We start from the raw sequence: 25,204 nt of genomic DNA on the forward strand, positions 1-25,204 counted from the left end.
CGTCTAGTGACTACAGACAACAGGTGTAACGGCATGAAGTTTTTCGTTTGCTGTAGCCGGTTATTACCTTCGTCTGTAATCCCCTCAAGTTTACAGTATTTTGCATGTTTTCATTATTACAGCTGTGTGAATGAGACATCTGAGAAGCATGTACACTTCAGCATCTATAATAAAAAAGGAAAAACGGACTAGCGTTCTCTTCCGTCAATTCGTGAGCGAGCTCATTGCATGAGAGGTCTGTCTGCTACAAGTTAACCTATTAATAGTCAATCTACGTTGCGGCGATTACACATGTAATATTGTTGCTGCAAAAAAAGCGGCAAACCGTTAAAAACGTGATCTTCACCTGTATTGTCGTAAATCTTTGAAGAAAACAGCGTTATAATAATTATTCATACGTTTCAGTTCAACCTTTATGCCGCGAGGTGACGCCAGGCGTAGACAGGTAGACGCGTTCCAATACGCGAACCTGTAGACGTCTACGTAGACGTCTAAGAAGCAGTCTTGCTAGACGTCTAAGAATTGGAACGCACCCAGCGTGAGATTTATCCAAGCGATGGCTCTTTCTCCAATTGGCTAGTTTTGAGCAGAACAAATACCAATGTTTTGCACTTAATAGGCACATTTTGAAAGAAAAAAAAACGTTTCGGAAATATTTATGGTTGTACAATCACTTAAGAAAGCTTTTATGGCATTTCGGGAAACAGAAACCTTTTATTGGCGACGTCTGCTTTTGCGCCTTCGCTACTATGGCTTTTGCGGTCTATATACGCACCTCGAAATAATGATGATGAAAAAAAAAACATCATAGTAACTCCACTCCATGCACCCTAGAAAAACCGACTGTCCCGCATTACACACTATACCCGCATCAAGTAGGGCATTGGCCCATGATTCTTAGCGCTCCCATGGTGGCTGAAGTGAAGCGCCCTCTACTTTCCCTCTAGTTAATGTAAGAAACAGCATACAGCCGCGCGCACTAAAACGCAGCGACATCAAAACATAGGGTCTAACGGGTCTAACTAGGAGAGCGAAAAAAGGGGGTGGGAGCGTCTTCATAGGCACTTAGCTTGCGAAGGTTGGCCGCGTGACGTCATGCTTCCTCCTAGTCAAGACGAATTTGCTTCCCCAATGGAGCAACAATCGGAGACGAATGGCAAGTGGCCGCGATCGGCCGCGCCGACAGCTCAAGCAGAGAAACAAGGACTCCGGGTCCCCGCAGTCTAACTGGCAACCGCTGCTCCCAGCTCTCGGCCAGCGCGAGCGCCCTATCGAAGGAGTCGCTCCAGAAAGAGGGCCTCGAGCGCGGTCCCGAGCTCCTGAGTCGAGAACATGCCCCTTTCCACAAGTAAACTCAGAGGGGGGTTCGAAGGAAGTGCTCGCATTTTAGAGCTAACGCTCTCCTTCTAGGAATCAGAAAGCGCCACGCAGTTCAACACTAGGACACCCAGCTCAGAAATGCTCTCAAAAACATAAGTACAAATACGTCAACACATGCATGAAGGTCCGGCACGAAAACTGCCGAACAGAGCATAGGCCTACGTAACAGTGCTCCAAAATCACATGGCGACCACCAGGCTTAACACAGAAGTGTGATATCTAAATCTCCCTCAAGGTGAAAACCGTATACATACCCAACGACTCGAACTACCGATCGTAGTGAAGCGTTCGCTTCATAATTTATCGACAGACTTTGCCTGATCGGATTCAGTTGGCATATCAAGATAAAGAATTACATTATTCTGCGCAGTATGAGGCACGTGCTTTGTGTAATGAATAGCAATTAACGCGTTTGATATTGAACCAGTCTTTGTGACAATAAGTTATTCACGAAGAGAATTATATATAATTTCCGTAATAGTGGTGAAATGACTAGGGTTACTAGTCAATATGACAAACTAATGGTTCTCGAAATGCTAGCCTTCTAAGTGCGGGTGTTTAGAAATACATGATCATTCTATTAACAAGAAGAAAGGTAGCAGATCTATCTCTTGTTTTGTTTTTTCCTGTTCGTTAATTTGCTCACATCCCTTTGTGTGATTGCCCGTTCAAAAAGGTGTGGCGTCATCGCCACACAGGTAATAAACTTTACAGTGGCTTTAAGGGATGAACACCGAGGCCAAATTGTCTTTTCTTTTTCTTTTTTTTTTTCAAAGCTTGAGGCGTACAGCCGTGCGCAATCTTTTAAACTCTGTAATCAACAAATACCACTACCTAATTAAATGTAAAAAAAATATCAATGATTATTCAATATTTGGCCTATTAAATATTTTGCAGCAACGGTATGGACGGTCGGAGGCGTACCTTCAGTTTGGCTAGGTGGTCACGAGAAGTCGATATCCAGGAGACGTCCGTGTCCAGTTCAAATGGCTCCCCGTCTAAGGCGCAGGTACAATGACCGTTGTCCCCAGCGCTGCTTTCGACGCAAGTCGAGCACAAGACGTGCCCACGGGGGAGCCAGGCCATTCTGTTGGGAACAAAGTCACAAAAATTGCAGACCCGCGCAGGCGGAAGTGGTTCCTTGAAGGTAACAGGCCTCCAGTCGACGCCGCTTGCAAAGCCGCAGAGGCGGTAGCTTCTGTCCGCCATGTCTGGTGGGATTGCAGCTCTGGGTGCGTCGAACAGATGAGAGGAAATCACCTCGACTTGTGCTTGGTCGCCTGATGATGGCAGCAGATAAGAGCGAGCTATTAATGCGTGGTTGTGTCACAGGCACGAGAGCACAGCGACAGCAGTATGCGCGCTCCAGCCAGAAAACGACGGCGAAGCAGAGACGGCAAACAACAGGTCACAGGAGCTGCAGTCCCAAGTTCCCAACTTCATCGCACTCCCCTTCCAACTTCCCCTCCCCCTCGTTTTTTCTTCGCGTGCACTTGGACTCGTCTAGCTTTTGCTCGTCTGCACGACTAGGCTAGGCTAGGTTGTTTGGATCGGTTCGCGGAAGTGAGCCTCGAAGGAGAGTAGTCGTCCCTCTCTTCGGTCGTACCGTTGGGTCGTACTGCACTAGTGTCGCCCTTCGCGAGGTTACTTTCCGGCCGAGGCAGGTCTAGGCGCCAAAGGGATCCATTTCGGCCACAGTGTCATAGCGAGGGGGGGGGGGGGGGGGGGGGGGGGTCCGCACCGGGTGCAGCTGGGCAGTTGGAGGAAGGAAGGAAGGGGTCCGAAATGAATTGTTGTTTAAAGACGCGAAAAGGCTCGCATTGGGCAAGTGTGATATTCTCACAGAACGAATTATTCTGTTGTGAGGAGTGCTTGAAAACACGTGCATTAATTTATGCCAGAGACTCCACGCCATTTCAATGTTGGACCGGGCCTGTATAAGTGCGCGTACCCTGGAAACACCAGCATTAACTCGATACCTATCGGACAGGGGCGTAGCTAGGGGAACGGGGGATAGGCTTAAAGGGCTTCAGCCCCCCCCCCCCCCCCCCCCCTCCCCGAAATGTTTTCGTATTGTCATCCACCGCCAATCAAAACAACCACCATCGCTGGAAGGAATTCTGGATTTTGTCTACAATATCATTTTCCGGTTCGAAAAGACATTTCTGCACGAACATTACGAACTTGGGCTACATTTCGTAGCAATGCCCATCCAGCTGGAGTCGCTAAAGCAAGGAGCCACTTCCGAGCACTAAGTTTCAAGGGCGTTTGGATGACGAGCGGACTCATTGCGACAACTCGCGGCGGCCGCGGAGGGAGTGGACCAAACAAGACAGCCTAGTCCCATTCCTGTTTAAAAGGCGGTATTTCCCTCGCCTCCGACTTCCCGCTTGCTCAAAATCACTGTCTCACTATCTCACTGCCCTCAGCTAAATCCTCAGCCCCTCTTGACAGCTGCATGTTTCTTTTGGTGTTTTTTTTTTCTCATGCCTTCTGCGAATCCTCACCGTGCTGTAGCAGCTCTTTATGGCTCTCCGTGGTTGCCCTTTATATTTGTGGTTGGTTTTTCGTTTTCGCGTTTTCGGCGCCGAAGCCTCCCCCCCCCCCCCTTCCATTCGGGACGGAGACGAGCTGCCCTTTCAGACCTCAATCCCCCTCGGTGCCCACGGCGGAGACAACGGAAACCTGATTTTTCGTTGAAAGTTCGGAGCCGCGTCGCCGGTCAGTACTGACCCTGCTTGCCGACTTCTCGAGGCAGGCGGGTGACCTTTTGTAAAACAAAAAAATTAAAGATGGCTTAGCTCTGCTATGCCTGGATATACGTAGCGAAAAGCAGTGACTACCTCGGAATCAGAAGTTAATTTCTCCAGTCTTCTGCGCCTTTCGCCAGCAGCAAAACTCTCCTTGGCTTCCTTGTCGAGCGCGTCTTTCACCGGCGTTCTATAATTCGTTTACAGAAAAGGCAAGGCACAGCATCCGTCACTCGCGGAAGTCAAGAAGCGCCGCCCGGCGGCGTTGAAGCCCACTCGTTCTCTCTTGATCCTCATAGCTAGATGGGTGACGTCACATCCTTGACGTAACTCCAATTGAGTGACTTGAGTGAGTGAGTGAGAAGACTTTATTTGCACCGACTTGGACCTCGGGGCAGGGGCTCAGCCAGGGGGAGGGTCTCCTTGCCGGCTCTCCTGCGCCCTAGCCGCAGAGAAGGTCTTGCAGTAAGCCTCCTCCGCCAGGCGTAGGACGTTCTTTTTTTTTTTTCATCCGCATTTGAGCTGCGGATATAAGACTCCCAGGTAATTCGATCAAGGGGATCAGTTTCTTTAGCTCCTGGAGAATCGTGGCATTGCCAGATTAGATGATTTTGACTCAGAGGTACGTTGCAGAGATTGCAATCCTCTGGGTCCCCTATCAACTCATTATGCAGAGTAACATAAGGAAAGAAACGATTAGCCTGAATATTTCGCCAGGCCCTGCATTCCTAGGGTATTTGGAACCTATCGGGTGGTGGATAGATCCTTATGTTTAGCCTGGGAGTCTCAGAGAGCTCCTTGTAGGTGATGAGGGGGTCTTTGTCACCGGGTAGCGGGGTCTCTATGGCCGCTCGGGTGTATACATCTCGAGCGAGGCGATGGCAGCCTGACTGACTGGTTCCTCTTGAGGTGGAACCCAGGTGACAAACCTCCCGGTTTAGCGGGTGCTTTCTCAGTAGACTGGCCGCCTGCTTGGAAATTAGGCCTTTGCCGAAGTTCCCAACAGCCGTCTTATTATGTGAAAGGATAGGTTTGGCTTTAGTGCCTGTACATGCTAGCGCTATCGCAGCCTCTTCAGCTATTAAAGCGTTACGCGTATTAATAGATCATTTTACTTTCTGGGAGTGGTTCCCATCTACCACTGCTATGACCGTGGTCCCTTCTAGCCCGCAGGCAGCATCGCAATAGGCTTATTCCTCAGGAGGGTCGTTTATTAGTTTGCTTTGACTAAATTTTGCTCTATGCTGTCTTCGTTCCTTGTCATGAATCGGATGCACATTCTTAGGGATCGGTGCAATTTTGAATAGTTTCCGCGTCTCAAGCTCCAGGAGTTCAGCGACATTGAGTGGCTCCCCTGACTGAAGCTGTAGTTCTTGTAGTATTCTTCGGCCAAATACAGTGGAGTTGAGCCGCCAAATCTGGGCCTCCCTGACCGCTTTAGCAATCTCTTCCCAGGTATTATGTATTCCCATAGCTAGAAGCTTCTCGGCCGATGAGTTGGGGGGGATGCCTAAAGCCCTTTTGAATGACATTCTGATTATTTTCTCTAACTTCTCTACATCACCAAGACTGAGATTGAGAAAGGGGTTGGCATAAGCTATCCTGCTGATTACAAAGACACGAAGCAGTTTAATTAGCCAGTGTTCTCTGAGGCCTTTGTCCCCGCACCATAGAACATTCCACTTGTCTACCGTAAGGATGATAGCGAGATTCCGCGAGTGTCAGATGCTGCGATTGGCGCGCAATTTGAAAGTATCCAAAGATTAAAACAGTTAAGTCACTCAATGGCAGTCAGCAGTGAAGATCGCCATTGAATGACTTAACTAGCCACCTGACGCACGTGGATTTTACGTGTGCTGTGCACGTGACATACTTGGGCGAGGGAGAGAATGGCTCGCGTGAAAGAAAAGGGCAAATATCAAAGCTCCTCTCTAGTAGTCAAGATAGAGGCAGAACAATCGAAAACCTTAAACCTAGCATTCTTCTAGCTGGCTTAACACGTGCTACCGACTGGTTCAAAATAGAAAATTAAAAGGACTTATCGGCTACTCTGTACGATACGTCAGATTTGCAGTTGACTCCGGCTACCTAAGTTACGCGACTTAGTCGAATGACTGACCTGCCTATGCTAAAGCATTGAGTTCTGCTGTAGATAGCGCCGTCAATCCTACACATTCATTCTGGCCGCAGCTGAAACCACCAACCACGCAGATCCCCAGCCGCACCTCCATCTCTTTATTCTTAACTCCGTTTTTTGCTTTTGTACGTATTTTTAATTTTTCCGTGTTTCCGTGCGTTTCATTTTTCTGTGTTAAACTGGGGCTATTTTCCCATTTCGCCGCCTCGTGTGACAATCATACCGCGGTACAGTATGTAATAACTTACCTGCAGTCCTTACACTTCACATCAGGTTAACGCCCGAAAAAACTCATACCAAGAGGCGACTTCAATCGAACAGGTGCCCAATGGACAAACTTAGCAATCGAAACGAATAAAACTTACTAACTGTGAAAAGCTGGATATAATGTTTAGGGTTTGGCTCTCTCAAGCAGTGAATTGCGATCGGACGCGTATCAAAGGACAACCTATTTCAATGCTAGATCTAGCTTTGTAATTACAGTTTTCCCCGGCTGCAGATTGGTGAGGAAAGCAGAATTTCGGATCACGAATTACTTTTCTCGCTTTAACTCGCCTTCGCCACAACGCTGATCATAATGACAGACCTCTTCAATCACTATCAAGGACTATAGCAAGGCAGAAGATGTAGGCATCATGGATCCCCTAGAAGCAATTTTTGATACTTTTTCTTGTGAAGATTTTGTGTCTAAAAACTGGGCTTACAATAAAAAAGAGCGATAACACAGTACCGGAAGAAACGTATGCCCACAGGAATAAAAAAAAAACGAGAACGGAAAACCCGAGTATTACATTCACCTCAAACGAAGACTGCATTGAATGCCTGAAGAGAAAGGAAATCGCGCTACGATTTGTCACTTGCGAGCAAGCCAAAACCGGAAATCAGAACCGTGCGGGAAACGATTTTTTTTGACAACCTTATCTAATTTTATCACTTGCATCCAGGAAAGTTTTGGCGATATTTATCGAACCCTGAAGCCCATATATCGCAAATATAAGTAGACGGTACACGGTACACGTACACGTTTGCGGCTTTATCTAGATGTTTCCTCGCCGCCTTTCAATTGAACATCGACGAATGCAACCAGCATTCGTAGATTGACGACCGCCGAGCACGCTTCTTGCTATCGCGGCCGCAGATGCTTAGGATGTATTGAAAGCTAATATAAAAAGAAGGCTCTGCTGCCAGACATTCATTTTTTTTTTACAGAAGAGAATAATATATATATGAGTTCCCGCACCCAGCCGTTATGGCACTTTGACAAACGCCTAAGTCTATGCAAGCATTAAATGACCGTGGTCGCCATTGCAGCCAAGAAATGCAAAACATTGTGGTTCCACTGAGTGACAGAAGCTAGACGCACTTCACTGGCGAAGTGAAGGGAGCATTTATAATCAGCAGAGTGATGGCCAGAGAGTGCATAAACTAAAATAGAACATGAACACTCGTGAAAGAAAAAGAAAAAAATCATGTGCACTCTAATACTTCACCGAGATGTGGCCATATGGTGGGATGCACCGGTAACGGCAAGGTTTCACAGCAATGTAACACTCTAGCTCATTTTATAAGATTTTCAGTGATAAATAAATCCTTTTGCTTCCTGTACTGCTGTCCTCAATTGCAAGGCAAGAGCTTTCCATTTCCATCATAATTTATGACACATTTTGGTCTGTTAGTCTCTTGAATGTGAATGTGAAGAAACCACCTACACATATTTCCGCCACTTTGTGATTCTGCCAAAAACAAATTCCGATAAATGAAGATTATAATCAGTTCGCCACTGCGTTTAAGATAGTTAGTGTATAGTGAGAACTCGGTATTTTTCTGTATTTCTACCCAAACATGCTTCGTGAATGTGCGGACAAACCCAATCATTATCCGAAAATTATGTGCATCAACTCAGCTGCGTTTTCAACTGTTGACGACAGTATAAAAAAAAATTCGGAGTGAGAAAAGCATAACAGAGAGATTGCTGGCAACACTCCCAGGCTTTCCACATTAGGTGTACTGTAGATGCAAGATGTGTAGTGCTGAATGACCCTATAATTCGTCTTTTGTTCTTGATTGTACAAGTGCAAAACTAAAGGAAGTGCGACTTGCTTTAAGGTCACTCATAAGGCAAAGCCACTTGCCTATGTCGCAAGGAACCCATCACAGAAAGAGCACAATACAGGAGCCTTGAGGCACAACATACTGTCACGGACAACAGGGCTAGACTTGACTAAAACGCCGGGACGAAGCTGTACCAGCAGGCGAAGTTCGGCACACAGCACGCGAGAGTCAACTTCAGTGTCCTCTTCTTCCAGGCGCAGCATGAACATGGGGACACCAGGTGGCATATTACTCCCCCTCTTAAAAAAAACGAAATAAGGGACGGAGCGCGAGCGATGGCCAATGTAAGCGAAACGAAAGACCAGCACATTGACAGCATAGATAACGGAGGCGGGGTAAGGTGCCCTACGCGACAACGAAACAAGCGCATAGCGCACTACCGCCTGAAATAGGGCTTCATGCGGACAACGTGCACGACCACGGAGCGTGGTTGCCGACGCGAGGGCTGCACAGTACCCACTGGACGAACTTCGTAAGTCACTTCCGTGACTCGGCGCAGAACTTCGTAAGGTCCGAAGTAACGAGAAATCAGTTTATCACACAAGCCGGGCCGACGCATCGGGGTCCAAACCCAAACTTTCTCTCCAGGATGGTATGCTACGTGTCGGTGACGGAGGTTGTAGCGGCGTGCATCCGTGCCCTGCTGTTGTTGAATGTGAATGCGGGCAAGTTGACGTGCTTCCTCAGCGCGCTGAGCAAACTGCTCGGCGTCTGGCGTGAGTGGATGATCATCTGTGCAGCTCGGAAGCATGGCATCCAACATCGTCTGAACGTCACGTCCGTAGACTAGGCGAAATGGCGTAAAACGCGTCGTCTCTTGGGTGGCCGTGTTGTAGGCATATGTGATGTAGGGGAGAATTTCATCCCAGTTTTTGTGCTGCGAGTCTATGCACATTGCAATCATGTCGGCGATGGTTTTGTTGAGTCTCTCCGTGAGGCCATTCGTCTGCGGGTGATATGCAGTAGTTTTTCGGTGGCTGGTATGACTAAGCTCGAGCACGTCATGCATGAGCTGTGCCGTAAACGCGGTGCCTCGATCGGTTACGACTAGGGACGGTGCACCATGACGCAACACGATTTGCTGCATAAAGAATTGGGCGATCTCAATTGATGTGCCCCGCTGCACTGCCTTGGTTTCCGCACAACGTGTGAGATAGTCAGTCGCGACTATAATCCATTTGTTACCCATCGATGACAGCGGAAATGGGCCCAGTAGGTCGATGCCGACTTGGTCAAACGGCGACCGAGGTGGAATAATAGGTTGGAGCAAACCCGCGGGCTTGAGAGGAGGCACCTTTCGACGCTGACACTCGCGGCAGCCTCTGACGTAGCGATGTACAGCGTCAGAAAGTTTAGGCCAATAATAGGCTTCACGAACTCGAGCGAGTGTGCGTGCAAAGCCCAAGTGGCCGGATGTGGGCTCATCGTGGCAAGCAAAAAGGATATCGTCGCGAAGGTCGGCCGGCACGACAAGGAGGTGCGCTCGATCAACAGTGCTGGAGTTTTTCTTGAATAAAACGCCATTCCGAAGACAGAATGCAGACAGGTGCCTTCCAAACTGACGGGGGACGTCAGCAGCGCGACCCTCCAGGTGGTCAATGACAGGTCGAAGTTCTGGGTCAGCTCGCTGTCGGGTCATTATGTCTGAGGCATTCACTAGTCCAAGAAACCCTCTGTCATCCGTGACGTTATCGACAAATCCGATGGGTGCCCGGGAGAGCGCATCAGCATCTTCGTGCTTCTGACCAGATTTGTACACAATGGAGTAATCAAATTCTTGGAGGCGAAGGCTCCATCGTGCTAGGCGCCCCGATGGGTCACGGAGATTGGCCAGCCAACACAAAGAATGGTGGTCAGTAACGACTTTAAACGCACGGCCATAGAGGTAAGGCCTAAATTTCATAGTTGCCCACACAACCGCGAGGCATTCCTTTTCCGTAGTGGAATAATTTGTTTCAGCGCGGGAGAGCGTGCGGCTGGCATACGCAATGACCCTTTCCACGCCAGCTTGGTGTTGTACGAGTACAGCGCCAAGGCCGATGTTGCTGGCGTCGGTGTGGACTTCGGTGGCAGCGTCTTCATCAAAGTGCGCAAGAACAGGGGTAGTTTGCAGTCGTCTGCGCAGCTCCGCAAAAGCCTCCTGTTGCTCGGCAGCCCACACGAACTGTGTATCATCCCGCGTGAGGCGGGTCAGGGGTGCGGCTATCTTGGAAAAGTCGGCGATGAAGCGGCGGTAGTACGCACACAAACCCAGGAAACGTTTTAAGCTCCTCTTCGTGGCAGGAACGGGAAATTTGGCAACAGCGGCAGTTTTGTCGGGATCTGGCCTAACGCCTGCGGCACTCACAAGATGACCGAGAAACTTCAACTCTTTGTAGCCAAAGTGGCACTTCTCGGGCTTGAGCGTCAAGTCAGCTGACCGGAGGGCGTCTAATACTGCGCGAAGGCGTTCGAGGTGTTCTCCAAAGGTTTCAGAGAACACCACAACGTCGTCGAGATAAACTAAACAGATTTGCCATTTGAGGCCGGCGAGAACGGTGTCCATCATGCGCTGAAAAGTAGCCGGCGCTGAACATAGGCCGAATGGCAGCACTTTAAACTCATACAGTCCATCTGGGGTGACAAAAGCTGTTTTTTCGCGGTCCCGCTCATCGACCTCAATCTGCCAGTACCCGCTCTTCAAGTCAATGGAGGAGAAGTACTGGGCACGGCGAAGCTTGTCGAGCGAATCGTCGATACGGGGCAGCGGGTAGACGTCTTTTTTAGTGATGTCGTTCAATTTTCGATAATCAACACAGAAGCGAAGGGTACCATCCTTTTTTTTCACCAGCACGACAGGGGACGACCACGGACTGTTGGAGGGTTGGATGACACCATCACGAAGCATCTCCTGAACCTGTGTCTGAATCGCTTCACGTTCCGTCGTTGAGATGCGGTACGGCTGCTGGCGTATAGGGCGGGCATCGTCGGGAGTAATTATGCGGTGCTTCACAAGAGGCGTTTGCCGAATTTTCGATGACGTCGCGAAACAAGCACTGTATTTTAGAAGGAGAGAACGCAGATCGTGCTGCTGTGTTTCCGAGAGATCTGTACTAATATCCAGACGATGAAGGGATGGGCGCACATTTTCAACTTCTCCAAACGTAAAACATTCAGAAACGTCCGCTAAGGCGTCCGCGAATGCGATTGTAGTAGCGCGGAAAAGATGGCGGGGTTCGTTCGTAAAGTTAGTCACCAGGAGTTTAGATCGGCCGTTATGCAGATGGATGAGACTCCGTGCCGAGGTGACGCCGTGGGTTAGCAAAAGGGACTGGTTGCCCTCAGCGACCGCCGTTCCGTCACGTAGTTCATCGCAGTTAACAGTCACAAAAACACTAGAACGTGGCGGAATAGAAACGCTCTCGGCAGAAATTCGAAGAGGGGCACGGCTTTGGCGGTCTGCGGTGTCAGTATCATCAGCTTTCTCGGTCGAAAAGGTCACGGTGCGCTTCCGGAGATCGATAATGGCCCCATACTCCCGGAGAAAATCGACACCAAGGATACAGTCGCGGGAGCAGTCAGGTATCACAAGGCAGCTGACAACAAACGTGGAGTTGCGAATTTGGACTCTCGCCGTGCACTGACCGCTCGGAGTTACGACATGTCCGCCAGCGGTTCGAATCTGCGTGCCAGACCATGGCGTCATCACTTTCTTTAGAAGTGCCGCTAGCTTCCCGCTTAAAATCGAAAAATCAGCACCAGTGTCTACCAATGCGCTAACCTTATAGCCGTCGAGGAGCACGGGTATATCCAGCGAGAGTCTGTCTTCACGTGTACGAACTGTCGTCGGGGCCGTCAAGTCGCGGTCACTCACAGGTCGCGTTGTCGGGGGGTCTTCGTCGCGTCGATTTGAAGCGGCCTCGCCCCCTGAGGTCGCTGTCTTTAGTTTTCCCGGCTCGGACTAGGCGACCGTCGCTGCGCCATCCCGGATGAGCTGGGCTGCGAGGATAGTCGGCGTGGAGACGGAGATCGTGACTGTCGTCTAAAAGTTGGCGCCATGCGCTGCTGGGCTACGTAGTCCTCAATATCCCGGGGTCGTTGGCCTAAAGGAGGGTTACGCATGTCGATGGGGAAACCCTTCAGTCCCAGTTGTCGATATGGGCACTGTCGATACAGGTGACCAGCTTCCCCGCAGTGGAAGCACAGGCGCTGCCGATTTGGGGCACGCCACAGGTCTGCCTTTCGCTGGGGTGGTCGGCGGTTGTCGATGTACGGCTCGGGGTGGGCTGAATAAAGTGAGCCTTGGTCGGGTGGCAGTAATTGCGTGGAATCAGTCGGGGGACGTCGCAAGATGTCCGCAAACGTTGGCCGACAGGACTCGGTGGAAAAGGATGGCGGGTTAGCAGCTGGTACCGAAGGCCGAAGTGCTTGCTGGAGTTCTTCTCGGACAATACTAGCGACAGAGCTGACCGTCGGCTGGGGAGCACCGAAAAGCTTCTGGAGCTCTTCGCGCAAAATGGAGCGGATGATGTCGCGAAGAAGATCCGGACTAGCCCCGAAGGCCGAATGCGGCTCAGTGAGCGAAGCGGCGAGTACCGGCCTGTCGTAGGTCGCCGACCGCTGCTGGAGCATCCTTTCCATCGTGATTGCTTCCGAAACAAACTCGGCAACTGTGCTCGGCGGGTTGCGCACGAGCCCAGCGAACAGTTGTTCCTTAACGCCGTGCGTGAGATGGCGCACCTTTTTCTCTTCGGGCATGGCCGGGTCAGATCGTCGGAACAACCTAGTCATGTCCTCCACGTACATGGTTATAGTCTCGTTCGGCATCTGTATTCGAGCGCGTAAGGCCCTTTCCGCTCGTTCTCGGCGATCCGGGCTGGTGTAGGTGTCCAGGATGCAGCGGCAGAACTCGCGCCACGATGTTAGCACGCCTTCACGATTCTCGTACCAGGTACGAGCGCCATCTTCCAGGCTAAAGAAGACGTTCCTGAGCTTTGCGGCGTCGTCCCACTGATTAAATGCGGCGACCCGTTCAAACTGGGTGAGCCAGTCTTCGACGTCTTCCGTCTGACAGCCGTGGAAAGTTTTAGGCAGTCGTGGGCTCTGTAGAGTGTAGTACGTTGGAGTTTGCATGACAGGTCGAGGGGCGGCTGCGGTGGTGAATTCCAACGGCCCGTGCTCAGGTGGTAGGCCTAGGTTCCTCCGGCTAGCGCGGTGAACAGGAGTGTCGATTGGCACAGGACCTGAATCCTGGGTATGCGGAGGAGTGCGGGACATATACTGGGATCGATACCCTGCGCCGACACCAAAATATGTCACAGACAACAGGGCTAGACTTGACTAAAACGCCGGGACGAAGCTGTACCAGCAGGCGAAGTTCGGCACACAGCACGCGAGAGTCAACTTCAGTGTCCTCTTCTTCCAGGCGCAGCATGAACATGGGGACACCAGGTGGCAATACACTGACACGTCACCAAGAGAAGATGGTTTGTACTTATCGTGTTAATACAGTTCTTTACAGAACTTCTTTCTTTCCTTTGCTCAACAAAACTTTTCAGAGTTGTATATAATTCCTCATTAAAAACTACCTAGCACTAGTTCTAAGGAAAGTTCACACTTTTACAGCCATCTTCTACAAAATATAACTTGCCAGTACCATAATCTCAAAGCAGTGCACAAAACAGCTTTTGATAACTGCATCTCCCGAATGCAATTTCAGCGATTTCAGAGAAAGTTGCAAATTCCCTGCAGTATACCTTTAACAGTGGCTCTGGCTAGAACCCTTTGGTGCTCCTAGAGGAGGACTAAAGGGTTTTGGTACAGCTGCTACTCTCACCACTCAATCGCATTCCGAGTGGCACTCGTGGTATTAGGCCTATTACCGCATTGGTTGGGGGTGACCCTTGTGAGCAATCTCAATATTCGGCTATGCACAACCGAATTAGTATACTCGGACGAACAAGGTTTAACAGCCACTGCTGTAGCTTTGATCTCTCTATTTATATATAGTTGCCGTCTCTCCTACTTCCACCGTAATCTTTCAGGTAAAAAACGATTAAAGTAATAATTTTCCATTGAATATCCTGTGAAACAACAATAAAAATTTCCATATGCTTTACTTGATTTCAATCACTTTTGGCTTTTTTTCACATGCATGTCGTCACGAGCCATTCATTTTCCTACCCTTGTCTGTGCACGAAAGGAATGAAGTTGTTATAAAACTGCTGCATGGAAACCACAACAAAGAAGGAACAAATAGATGAAAGCAAAGCTGCATACATTTTTGTGATAATGAACGAACTAGTTCAGCTCGATTAAAGGAACAATGAAAAGGTATTTGCTGTGGCTAGAAAAGGTGCACTAACGATTAGTATTTCATCACTCATTTCCACGACACAAATTTTTAAGCTGGTTTTACTAACACAGATGGAGGTAAAAAATAATGCCCCTCCTTTCCCTTCAACTCAACACATGCCGATGAGAAAAGTAAAGAAAATGTCACAACCATTCCCCACTGTGGCCCATTTTGCCTGCATCATTTGGTCCCAGATGGCCATGTTTATGTCAGTAGGAGGCAGCTAAGAGTAGGCCGTGAGATGATGTCCAAATAGACTGCGAAAAGCAATTTTGAGAAATTTGTAAATTAAAGGGGGTATGCAGAGACATTTAAAATTTGACTTGAATACCAACAAAAAAAAATCCTAGAAGTGTACTGCATTACAATGACAATAATTACCTTTATAGGTTCCTTTTAGCATATTTCCTCAAAAATAAAAAAAAAATCAAACTTAAAAAAAAAGCACAAGAAAAGAGAAAAAAAAAAACTGGAAGACATCAGCCCTAATGCGATAGTTTTAATGGCTTCCCCTGCAGATCCTCATTACTTTACAACTCGCTGAATCACCAATTCCTGAATTTGTGACACTACCATCCCACACCTACTCATTAGCTTATACTCGTGAGCTACCACATTACGTGAAACACCAACAGCCATAGCTAAAAAGACCTGCTTCAACCAAGAACGTGCCTGCATGGCATAGGAGTAATGTGCTTGACTCGTTATCTGTTTCATGCCTGTTTAGTACGGATGAATTACTCGAGCAGTTTTTAAATGGGCATAACAGGTTCAACTAGTCTAGGCTACACAGGTGTGGGCCTGCTGTGTTGCAGCTAGAGAAGAGATGCCATGTAACGTCAGTTGTCTGCTCTGTGTGAGGAGGGAGATAATGGCTGCCAACCACTCCACTCGGCGCACGGCACTCGGTTGGGGCTTCCAGCTGGCTGCTCCGATCGATGAGGATACGATGCATCGGTGTTGTAGCTTGCGCTATCAATGGGAGATTCTTGTTACAGTATAGAAGGCTTCCGGTGGGTCCGATTCTCATTTCCCCCTCCATCTCAAAGAAGCTGCTTGAGTCAGGAGTTCCAAGTCGGCCATGTCTTGTGGCTTCGTGGCGACAGACAACCTGCTGACCAGTCAGTGCACGGCTTCTCACCTGCCAACTGCTACCTGCCAGAGGCATGCCCATGATTTTTCGCTCACATCAATATTACTGCTGTTGCTGGATTTTCTGGAAAACGAAGTCTTTAAGCTATCATATCAAAACAATGCCGCAGAAGCTAAATGCTACTTGGGCTCGAGGCAAGGCTGGCATTATGCAAAAAGGCAGAGGGGCCGAATACATTGCAGGCTGAAGACCTCAGGAGCGAAGGACGAGACAGCTGATAAGGATCTAGACTAGAACAGACCAGCCAACTGTGGTTTCAAGTGCCACTGCCAGCCGGCGTCCTTTTTCATTTTTCCAGCGGCCATGCTTTGGCCGCAGTCTTTGCGCAGCCAGGGGAAGGCGCTACACCATGAAACTGTTTGATTTGGAACTGGCTCGCTTTGCCGCAATGTCATTTTGACATTGGCATAGGTGAGCAAACATTTTGGTAGGACAAAAAGGCAACAGCAGCCAATTGGCCATCGAGCGAGCTTTATTCTGCACTCACGAGAAGGTACCACTCAACTGAATTCGCGTGGGAAGCCTGTAAAACTTTTAAAATTTAAAATTTAATTTTAAAAACAAAATTTTTGCAGTGTTTTGCATAAAATTTGCTGTCAGCGTTATGGAATGTGTCAGCATCATGAGCGAAAAATCACATGCCATTGCCAGAAAAAAATATGCATCTCAGTGCAAAAAACACAGGAAGAAGAAAGGAGACAGACGCAGGGCAAATGCTTCAAAGGATGCAGGACGAAGCGTTCATCCTGCGCCTGTCTCCTTCCTTCATCCTGTGTTTTTGTACCCGCAGTCATCATACCAATACCAACTAGCCCGTCTTTCCACTTTAACTTTGTCAGAAAGTAGTTGGCAGCTGTCATGGCCGGGCGCTTACTGGGTATCAGGTTGTCTTTATGGCAGAAGACTATACGGCATGGCCACTTTGGCAAGTGCTGCAAACTCAGACTTTGCCTTTGAGATAAGAGGGTGAGATCGGAATCCAGCCCTCCAAGACCCTTGGATCTTGAGTAGGACACACTGCTTCTAGGCCCAGGTAGGACAAAGGTCTCTCCCGTATTTCTCGAATTAACCAGGTCCTGCACTGTTGAATCCACTTGACCCCCGCAAATGTCTTAGTTTCATTAGTCCACTTAAGGGCAACGCTTGGCATCCGTTGGAAAAAGAAATTGTTACCTTTGCAAGCGGAAAGGACTATTCCAGTTAATGCAAGAAGGAAATGACCCTGAACTAAACATTGTCTCCGTTATGTCAGGCCCGCTGTAATGTTGATACTGTGTGGAAGTGGTGCTGTTGAACACAAGTGTGATGTGAGTGGTGCCCTAGGAGACCTAGCATATCATTGAAAAATGGAGGTAAATGTGCGTCAGTGCTTGAGAAAGTAGGTTTTGACATGTGGCAAAAGCAACGACAATCAGGAAAATTTGTGAAGCATTTAACACAGCCCAGAAAGGCATTTTCATAGGTCCTTTATGACTATCATTCAGCAGGAAAGAATTCATGTTCATTGCGGGCACAGGCAAGCAAAAGAATGAAGCAGATGGACATGCTCAGAGGTACCGTCACACCCCTCACAAAGCTTCAAGAATTGCTTGATTAAGCCAGTACAGTCACAGTCTATAAAGTTGTCCTACCTGCTTGAAGCTGATAAACATGCTGAGCTGATGAGTGCTTCGATGGTAATATTCTAATGCAAGAAGTTCACGGAGGTGGTCTTTGTGAGCACTCAAGTCAAATTTCAAAGCTTTGCAGATAATGTTTAAAAAGTGCTCCAGGCAACTGCTCGCAATCAAATAAGGTGACGCCTCTCGTGCGCTCACTCTTCAATGATGTTATTGGGGTCTGCTGGGTGCACAAAATAACTGGACACTCCCAGGTGATGCAGGCAGGTAGGCGGGACAGGGCATGGTGGCATGCGCTGAGTTGATGGGGACAAGAGTAATTTTTTGCACCGATACGATCAGTGCTAATGCAGGTAGCTTGAAAATGTTTGCATTGCAGAGGTACTGATTGCTTGCACGCGTTTTCTAGTTTTAATAAATGGCTTTTCGTGGGCCCTTTCAGTAACAATTCTACAGCAATTAAGTGCGACACGAGACACTTATTTAACAAACACAGTTCCACTGTAAAGATATGAATGTAGCCTATACCATGTTTTGTCATAACTCACTAGGCACGTCAAGGTGTTAAATCATTTGCATGAAATGTCAACCACGATATTGCACATGAAAGAACTGAACAATTGACTGCTACAAACTTGGCTTGACACTGCATTTAATCTTTGTTTCATCAAGATTTCTGATAACAGGAAACTTTTTATGAGGCAGTTTGAGTCTAGAATCAATGTGTACCTGTTAGCAAGGTATGACTAATTGTACTGGTGTTATAAAATGCTTTGGAAGCAATAACGGGCACACAATGCATGCTCATAACTGGGAGGTGAAAGAAGTTTGCTCGTGAGAACTTTATGCAAAACTGTGCAAAATATGAGCGCTCGTTACATTTGTGCAGTTGTGGAAGATGGTGGCTTTATTATTTCTTCCTTGTCCCTACATTTCACGCAATTACCTTTGAATCAAGATTGCTGAATAATTAAGCTATAATTCAGTTTGCAGCATGAAGTTCATACTTACCTAGAGAGCATGTACTATGGTTGCATTATCTAGCTCTCTTATTTTGCGCATTTTGAAATGCAGCTTTTGAAAGTTTTCACAAAGCCATGGCAGCACTCGCGCATCGTCAGAGTATCTCCAACGAAACAGCCGCAGGCATCTGAAAAAAGCTGCGGTACGCTAGTCGTTTTAGGACAGCAGGCCCCGTCTCAAATATTAGGTTGTTTACAGCCTTGCCAGAGACGTGTGCTTCGGAATAAGCCCTGAGCTGCGTTCTAGCTACAACACCCGTATGGAGTCCTAAACGAAGGGTCATCTTTTAGTTATCACTGCATGGAACACACCGCGCCTACGCTGCTCGTCGTCCTCGGGTCTCCGTCCGCTGGTCCGAACCATGATCCACTGCCGAAGTTTACAACGTTCCTGATGATGAAAGCTCTATGGCTCCACTTTGATGATGTCCGGATTCAAAACCACCGTGTACAAGTGTTTTCCCGTGCTGCGCATGGTGCTGCGCCACAATGCGCCATGCTGCTAATGTCGCTGTGGTTGCGTTGTGTTGCTACGCTGCTACCTATTGACTGCCTGACTACTGCTACTGTTCACATACAATCATGTGCCTTTAGACACATTACAAATTATTTTGTTTACTCGTCATAACACGAAATACAATATAATTCACTACTTCGCGTGCATGTTTTGGAACAGTTAAATGTGGCTATATTTGACACATTTTTTTTTTCTCTTAGTGTTATTGATGTTATTTTGCAAGTGTGATAATGGAGTTGTTATGGCGACCAATGTAAGGTTTCCTCGAGCACCTCGAGGCCTGTCGATGTGGTTCCCGTGACCGTGCTGTTCGCCGGAGTTTTGCATCGCCGGGGTCGATGGCATTCGGAGCCAGGACGAGGCCTACGGTACGGGCGGCTAGCGCGACGAAGGGCTTGAATGATTGATTGATTGAAAACATCTTTATTTATTCAGTATTCTCAGAACATGTGGGTGGGCCGCCTAGTCCGGTAGTCCATTGGCTGCTGCTGCTGCGCTGGCCCTCCCCACCAGCCAGTGCTGACGGTCAGGATCATCGCTGAGCAGAATAGCCTCCCACTGCTCCTCCGAGGGGTTGGGAATGGGGTCAACTAAGGGATTAAATTGGCGTGCCCACACCATATGGTAGAGGTTAGCTACCTCTCCACAGTGTGGGCACTGCGGAGAGTATAGTGTAGGGTACCACAGGTGTAATTTAGCTGGTGTTGGGTATGTGTTGGTTTGTAGTCTCCTAAGGATGTTCTCTTCTAACTTATTGAGGGATTTGTGTGGTGTTGGGTACTCCTTTCTGGCTGTTCTGTATGGCGCGAGATTGTCAGCATACACTGCTAAACCTATCAGGTCACGGCACCCTTTATGGTCATCAGGGGGAGACGCCCGGTATAGAAGAGCTCGGGCATGCCTGTGAGCGGCTTCGTTTCCTCCTGGTAGTTCCAGGTGACCGGGAAACCAGATGATTGATGCTTGGTTGGGTGGGTGCTTAGTTAGCAATGACAACCCTGACTTATGAATTAATCCGTAATTGAAGTTGCGACAGGCGTTTTGGGAATCAGTGAGCACAACGGCGTTGGGGTTAGATGCTACAGCTAATGCAATAGCTGCCTCCTCTGCGTGAGTGGGGTTAGATGTTTTCACCGAGGCGCAGTTCATCATCGACCCCGCAGGCGTTGAGACTACGATAGTCATGACTCCATTGTGTGGTCCTGCTGCGTCCACGTAAAGGGTGTTAGTCTGGTTGTCCCATTTCTTCTGCAGGGCTTCCCCTCTTGCTATCCTCCTCTCGATGTTATATGCGGGATGCATATTCCGCGGAATGGGGTACACGTTGATGCGTCTTCTCACATCGCGTGGGACCTCTTCCCTTTGGTCAATTGTATAGGGCTGATTAACATGGATCTTCTTGAGCAGTTCTCTGCCGGGTGTTGTAAGTGCGAGCCTATTGAGTTGTGAGACCCATTGTGCTTCCCACATCTCTTCGAGGGTATTATGTACTCCTAGAGCCATGAGCTTGGCCGTTGGCGTGGAGTTCGGTAGCCCCAGGGCCGTCTTGTAGGCTTTCCTGATGAGTGTCTCCAACTTTTCAATTTCCGACCTGGAGAGGTTAAGGAATGCCGTCCCGTACATTATCCGCGAGATCACGAAAGCTTGCACTAAGCGGATGGTGTCCCTTTCCTTCATGCCATGGTGTTTATTTCGGATACGATGTATCATCCGGAGGATTTGCTCGGTGGATGTTGTAAGCTTCTTCATTGTGGTGGTGTTCTGTCGCCCCTGCGGGATATACTGCCCTAGGATCTTGATCTCCGTGGGTTTCTGTACTGGGTGGCTCTCTATATACACCGAGATGTTCTGTGCTAGGGGTGTCCTCGGGTTCTTCAGAATTAGCAACTCGGACTTTTCCGGCGCACACTGGAGGCCTCTCTCCCTGGCGTACCGGGCCACCGTGTCCGCTGCTGCTTGAAGACGCTCCTCGATCTCGGCGTCACTCCCCGAGTTGCACCAGACAGTGATATCATCCGCATACAATGTGTGTTTGATGCCGGGAATTTCGGAAAGAAGGCTTGGTAGATCTTTCATAGCTAAGTTGAACAAGAGGGGTGACAGTACCGCCCCTTGCGGAGTTCCCCTCGGGCCTAGAGTGATGAGATCTGATTTTATTCAACCGAAGCTTATAGTGGCTTGCCTGGCTGATAAGAAGTTTTTGATATAGTTGTAGGTTTTTGCGCCACAGTTGGTATCGGCGAGGCTTTGCAGGATGTAGAACGTAGAACGTTATCGAAAAATGTAGAACGTTATCGAACGCTCCTTTCAAATCAAGTGCCAGGATGGCCCTTGTCTGTGACTTGGGAGGTGTCTCAAGGAGGTCTTTGTACAAGTACAACAGGGCGTCCTGTGTTGATAGGTGTGGGCGAAAGCCGAATTGAGTGTTAGGTAGGAGGTTGTTATCTTCTAAGTATCTACTCAGTCTCGTGTTGATGACCCTCTCTATGAGTTTCGCCAAACACGAGGTCAGCGATATCGGTCTTAGATTATCCAGTTTAAGGGGTTTGTTCGGCTTCGGAATGAACCGAACCTCGGCTGTCTTCCAGGATATTGGTAACGTTCCTGTAGCCCAATGCTGCTCGTTGAAGCATTCCACCAGCGAGGTGATGGTGTCATCGCTGAGGTTAAATAAGAGCTTCGCTGTTATCTGATCTGGACCTGGAGCTGCATTTTTTCTCATGGCCGCGATTTCTGCTTTAATTTCTTCTTTCGTGAGTGGGATGTCCAGCTCGGGATTCGGCAGCCCAGAATACTCCGGCTGTTCCACGACTTGGTCCGTGCACAGATACCTGGTCTTGAGCTTTTCCATCAACTCTGTGTCCGTACCCGGAGTGGCGTGTACGATCTTCGTGAGCCTGTCTTTAGTGGCCGACTTGCTGCGGCTGGGGTCGATTAGGACACGTAGGAGCTTCCAAGTCTTTGACACCCCTAGCTTCCCCTGAATACCATCACAGAGCGAATTCCAGTTCTGTCTGGCTAAGGATATGGCATAGGATTCTGCCTTTTTGTTTATCTCCTCTATTTTTTTCTTGAGTTTGCGGTTAAGCCACTGTCTGCGCCATCTCTTTGTCAATGAGTGCCTCGCTTCCCATAAATGTAGAAGGTGCGGATCGACCGCTGGGCAGTCCTCTGTCGTGCAGACCTCTTTTGTAAAGGCTTTCAAAGTGTGCACCTCATCTTTAACCCATTCCTCTAGGTCGGTAATAGGGTTTGCAGGAGATGTCTGGGCCTTTCTCCACCTGTCCCAGTTCGTAACTCTTGCGATACCTATTTTGCGCTTGCACGCATTTGTGCTTATCTCCAGAGAGAGTATGAAGTGATCGCTTCCCAGGTGCTGTTCGGTATTCTTCCAAATGGCGCTTTGTATGTTCTTGGTGAACGTCAGGTCAGGACACGTATTTCTACTGACACTGTTTCCCAGCCTCGTAGGGTAAGTGGGATCGGTGAGGGTCGATAACCCTTCTTGCGTCACTACTTCTTCCAGTTTTCTGCCTTTTGGTGTCGCTGCCGGGTAGCCCCATGAAGGGTGTGGTGCGTTGAAGTCGCCCCCAATCACGCAGGGGGAATGGCCCACTAAGGTCAGAAATTTCTTTATGAGGGAACCCAATTTTGCGTGCCTGTCTTTAGGAGGGCTGTATACATTCAATACGTGCGTGCTTGCCGCTCCTCTTTGGAGAGGAAGAATAGTTATATAGCAGTGCGCAATATCCGGCTCGAAAGGGTCGTGCAATATGGCTGTGTATAATTTGTGCACTAACGTGGCAGTTAACTGGTCGTGCTGGTAAGTGACATAGTCTTGGAGTTTAATAGGTATTAGGTGGGGTTCTCGAATTAGGATAGCTGCCGGTGGGTCAGACTCCTGGGATATAAGTAGATTTAGAGCAGCCTGCTTTCTCCTGTATCCCCGGCAGTTCCACTGCCAGATCTTTACTCTAGGTTTGGCTGGCATGTTGAATCCGTATCGGATGGCTCGTCCACTTGCATTGTATGAGCGAATTTCGACTTATGTCTTTTATACGCATGTTCCTTCCGAAGTGCAGAAATTGCCGTCTCCGTGTATCGTCGGTTGTTTGCAATCTGCTCTCGAATTTCTTGGAATTGGGTGTTCACAAATTGGAAAAGCTTGAAACTCCTCCTTGAAGGACCTCAGTTCTTGGATAATTTGTTGATAGACCTCGCCTAAGGCGGGCTGGGAGCTAGGTACTACCTGCTGTTTTTGGTTTTGAGGAGTCGGCTGAGTTACTGGGGTTATTGCGCTAGTAGTAGCTCGCTTAAGCTCTTGGTTTTGGATTGTTAAAGCACTGACTTGTTTTTTCAGACTTTCTATCTCTTTTTTGAGTGCTGCCAACTCCGTGTTATTCTGAGGGGAGGGGAGGCCACTCTGCAAAGCTCACCTTCGAATCTGAAAGCTGACCCGAGGACGTCTTCTTCGGCGCCCCGGTGGTCTTGATGAGGTTCTCCTTCCCTTGTTCTTTACCCGCCTCCACGTGACTGGCGTTCTGGGTGGAGCCTGTTGCCCGGCGTCTTGAGCTGGAACGGCCGCGGGAGGCGGAACGAGAGCGGGAGACTGATGACGACGCTCCTCTGTGTCGCTGTGCAGGCTGCTTCTTCTGCCTTGGCCTGCTCCTATCTTCTTCATCTTCAAGTTTCGTTGTTGATGCCGCGTTTGATGACGCGGCACTAGCGTTCTTGTTCAGCGGTCTCTGGAATTTCTCCTTGCAGTCTCTTGCATAAGTCTTGTGCGGGACCTTGCACAGCGCGCAAACAAGTGTGCACTCGTGCGTCTCATCTGGACTCGGCGTTCCACAGGTTTGGCAAGCAGCCCCCTTGGGTTTCGGGCAGACATCTGCTCGGTGACCTGGCGTTCCACAGTTGATACAAGCCGCCCTTGTTTTCCGGTAGATGTAGCAGCGGCGCTCTGACCACCCGTAGTTGACCGTGAAGGGAACCTTCTGCCCGGCGAAGACGATGACTGCCGACGTAGTCTTGCCCAGTCGGCGCGCTCCCAGGATGGAATGGCTTTGTGAGGACACGTCTTGGAAGATAGAGTTATCACTCACTTCAGGCCTGATATTATGTATGACACCCCTGCAGACATCATCTGGCAAGGCAACATAGGCGGTGACCGTTATACTCTTGCCGTCGAGGTGCAGACAATTAAGCTTGGCGAGGCGGAACGCGTCTTCCTCACAGTGAGTACACACCATTATAATGTTCTGCTGGCTAACAACGCGCAGCGTTGGCTTTTCTTTTAGAGGGGTGTTGAGGGCTGCTTGGATCCCTAATTCGAGATCGTAGGAGCGTGGAGCCACAGATTGCAGATCCACCGTGGTTTTAGGTCGGATGATGACTTTGTATGGAAAATTCCTGAGACTCGGTAGACGCGGAGGTCTCGGTGCAGGAGGCTCTCGGTGTTCTTTGTTCTCCTGCTCTTTCTTGGGAGGCGTGGATTCAGCTTGCGCCGCTCTGTCGTTGTTGCGCCGGGACCATATGCTCCAGCCATGGCTGTTGTCTTCCTTCGGGAGATCCTGCGGGGGCATCAGCTGCTGCTGGGATGTTGGTACATGAGTGAAGTCTATCTCCGTCGGGTCGTAGCCTCTTAGACAATTCATCGTGGTCGTGGTAGTCATCAATGAAGCGGGAGCACTCACTGGCGAGCGTCGTTAGACCCGCGTAGCGCGAACACTATGTCGCGCATCCGCGGGCGCACCGGCGTCTCCGCGGCGGTAAGGCACCCCAACCCCTTGGCCGTTAGGGTTAGCGCTCTTCACGGGGTAGCGAGAAGTCAGACAGCCGAAAATGTGGCACTCACAGGCTCACTGGTGGTATCAGGCGATGTCAAGTGTTGAAGGCAACCCGTGGATGCTAAATATATGGTGATCCAGTATTCTAATCCGCCGCAATCGAAGATTGTCAACGGAGCCCATGAAACGCACGTCCGCTCCCAGTGGTGGAGGAACGCAGACCACGAAGGGCTTGAACCCCTCGGTCTTTCGGTTGGGGGCGTGCTAGGCCTTTTGCTGTTGCGGCGGTGACGGGTTCGTGTGGTGCCATCTGTGTTTCAAGTGGCTACTACACCCCGGCAAAGGTGTTCGCCAAGGCGACGAGAGGTGGCGCTGCTGGTGACAGCGTTTGAAG

General features: G+C 49.1%; 1 protein-coding gene across 1 annotated transcript in view; it reads right to left on the minus strand.

Moving 5' to 3' along the window:
* Positions 1 to 25,204, minus strand: part of LOC146175252 (TNF receptor-associated factor 6-like) — a 48,375-nt gene that overhangs the window by 5,478 nt on the left and 17,693 nt on the right. Inside the window, exon 2 of the mRNA XM_084584689.1 lies at positions 2,305 to 2,660. Coding sequence (XP_084440815.1) covers positions 2,305 to 2,660 — 356 coding nt within the window. The remainder of the gene's footprint in view (positions 1 to 2,304; positions 2,661 to 25,204) is intronic.

Source organism: Amblyomma maculatum, chromosome 11, assembly GCF_055883805.1.
Source record: "Amblyomma maculatum isolate TAMU_Amacu chromosome 11, ASM5588380v1, whole genome shotgun sequence".
Taxonomy (NCBI): Eukaryota; Metazoa; Arthropoda; class Arachnida; order Ixodida; family Ixodidae; genus Amblyomma; species Amblyomma maculatum.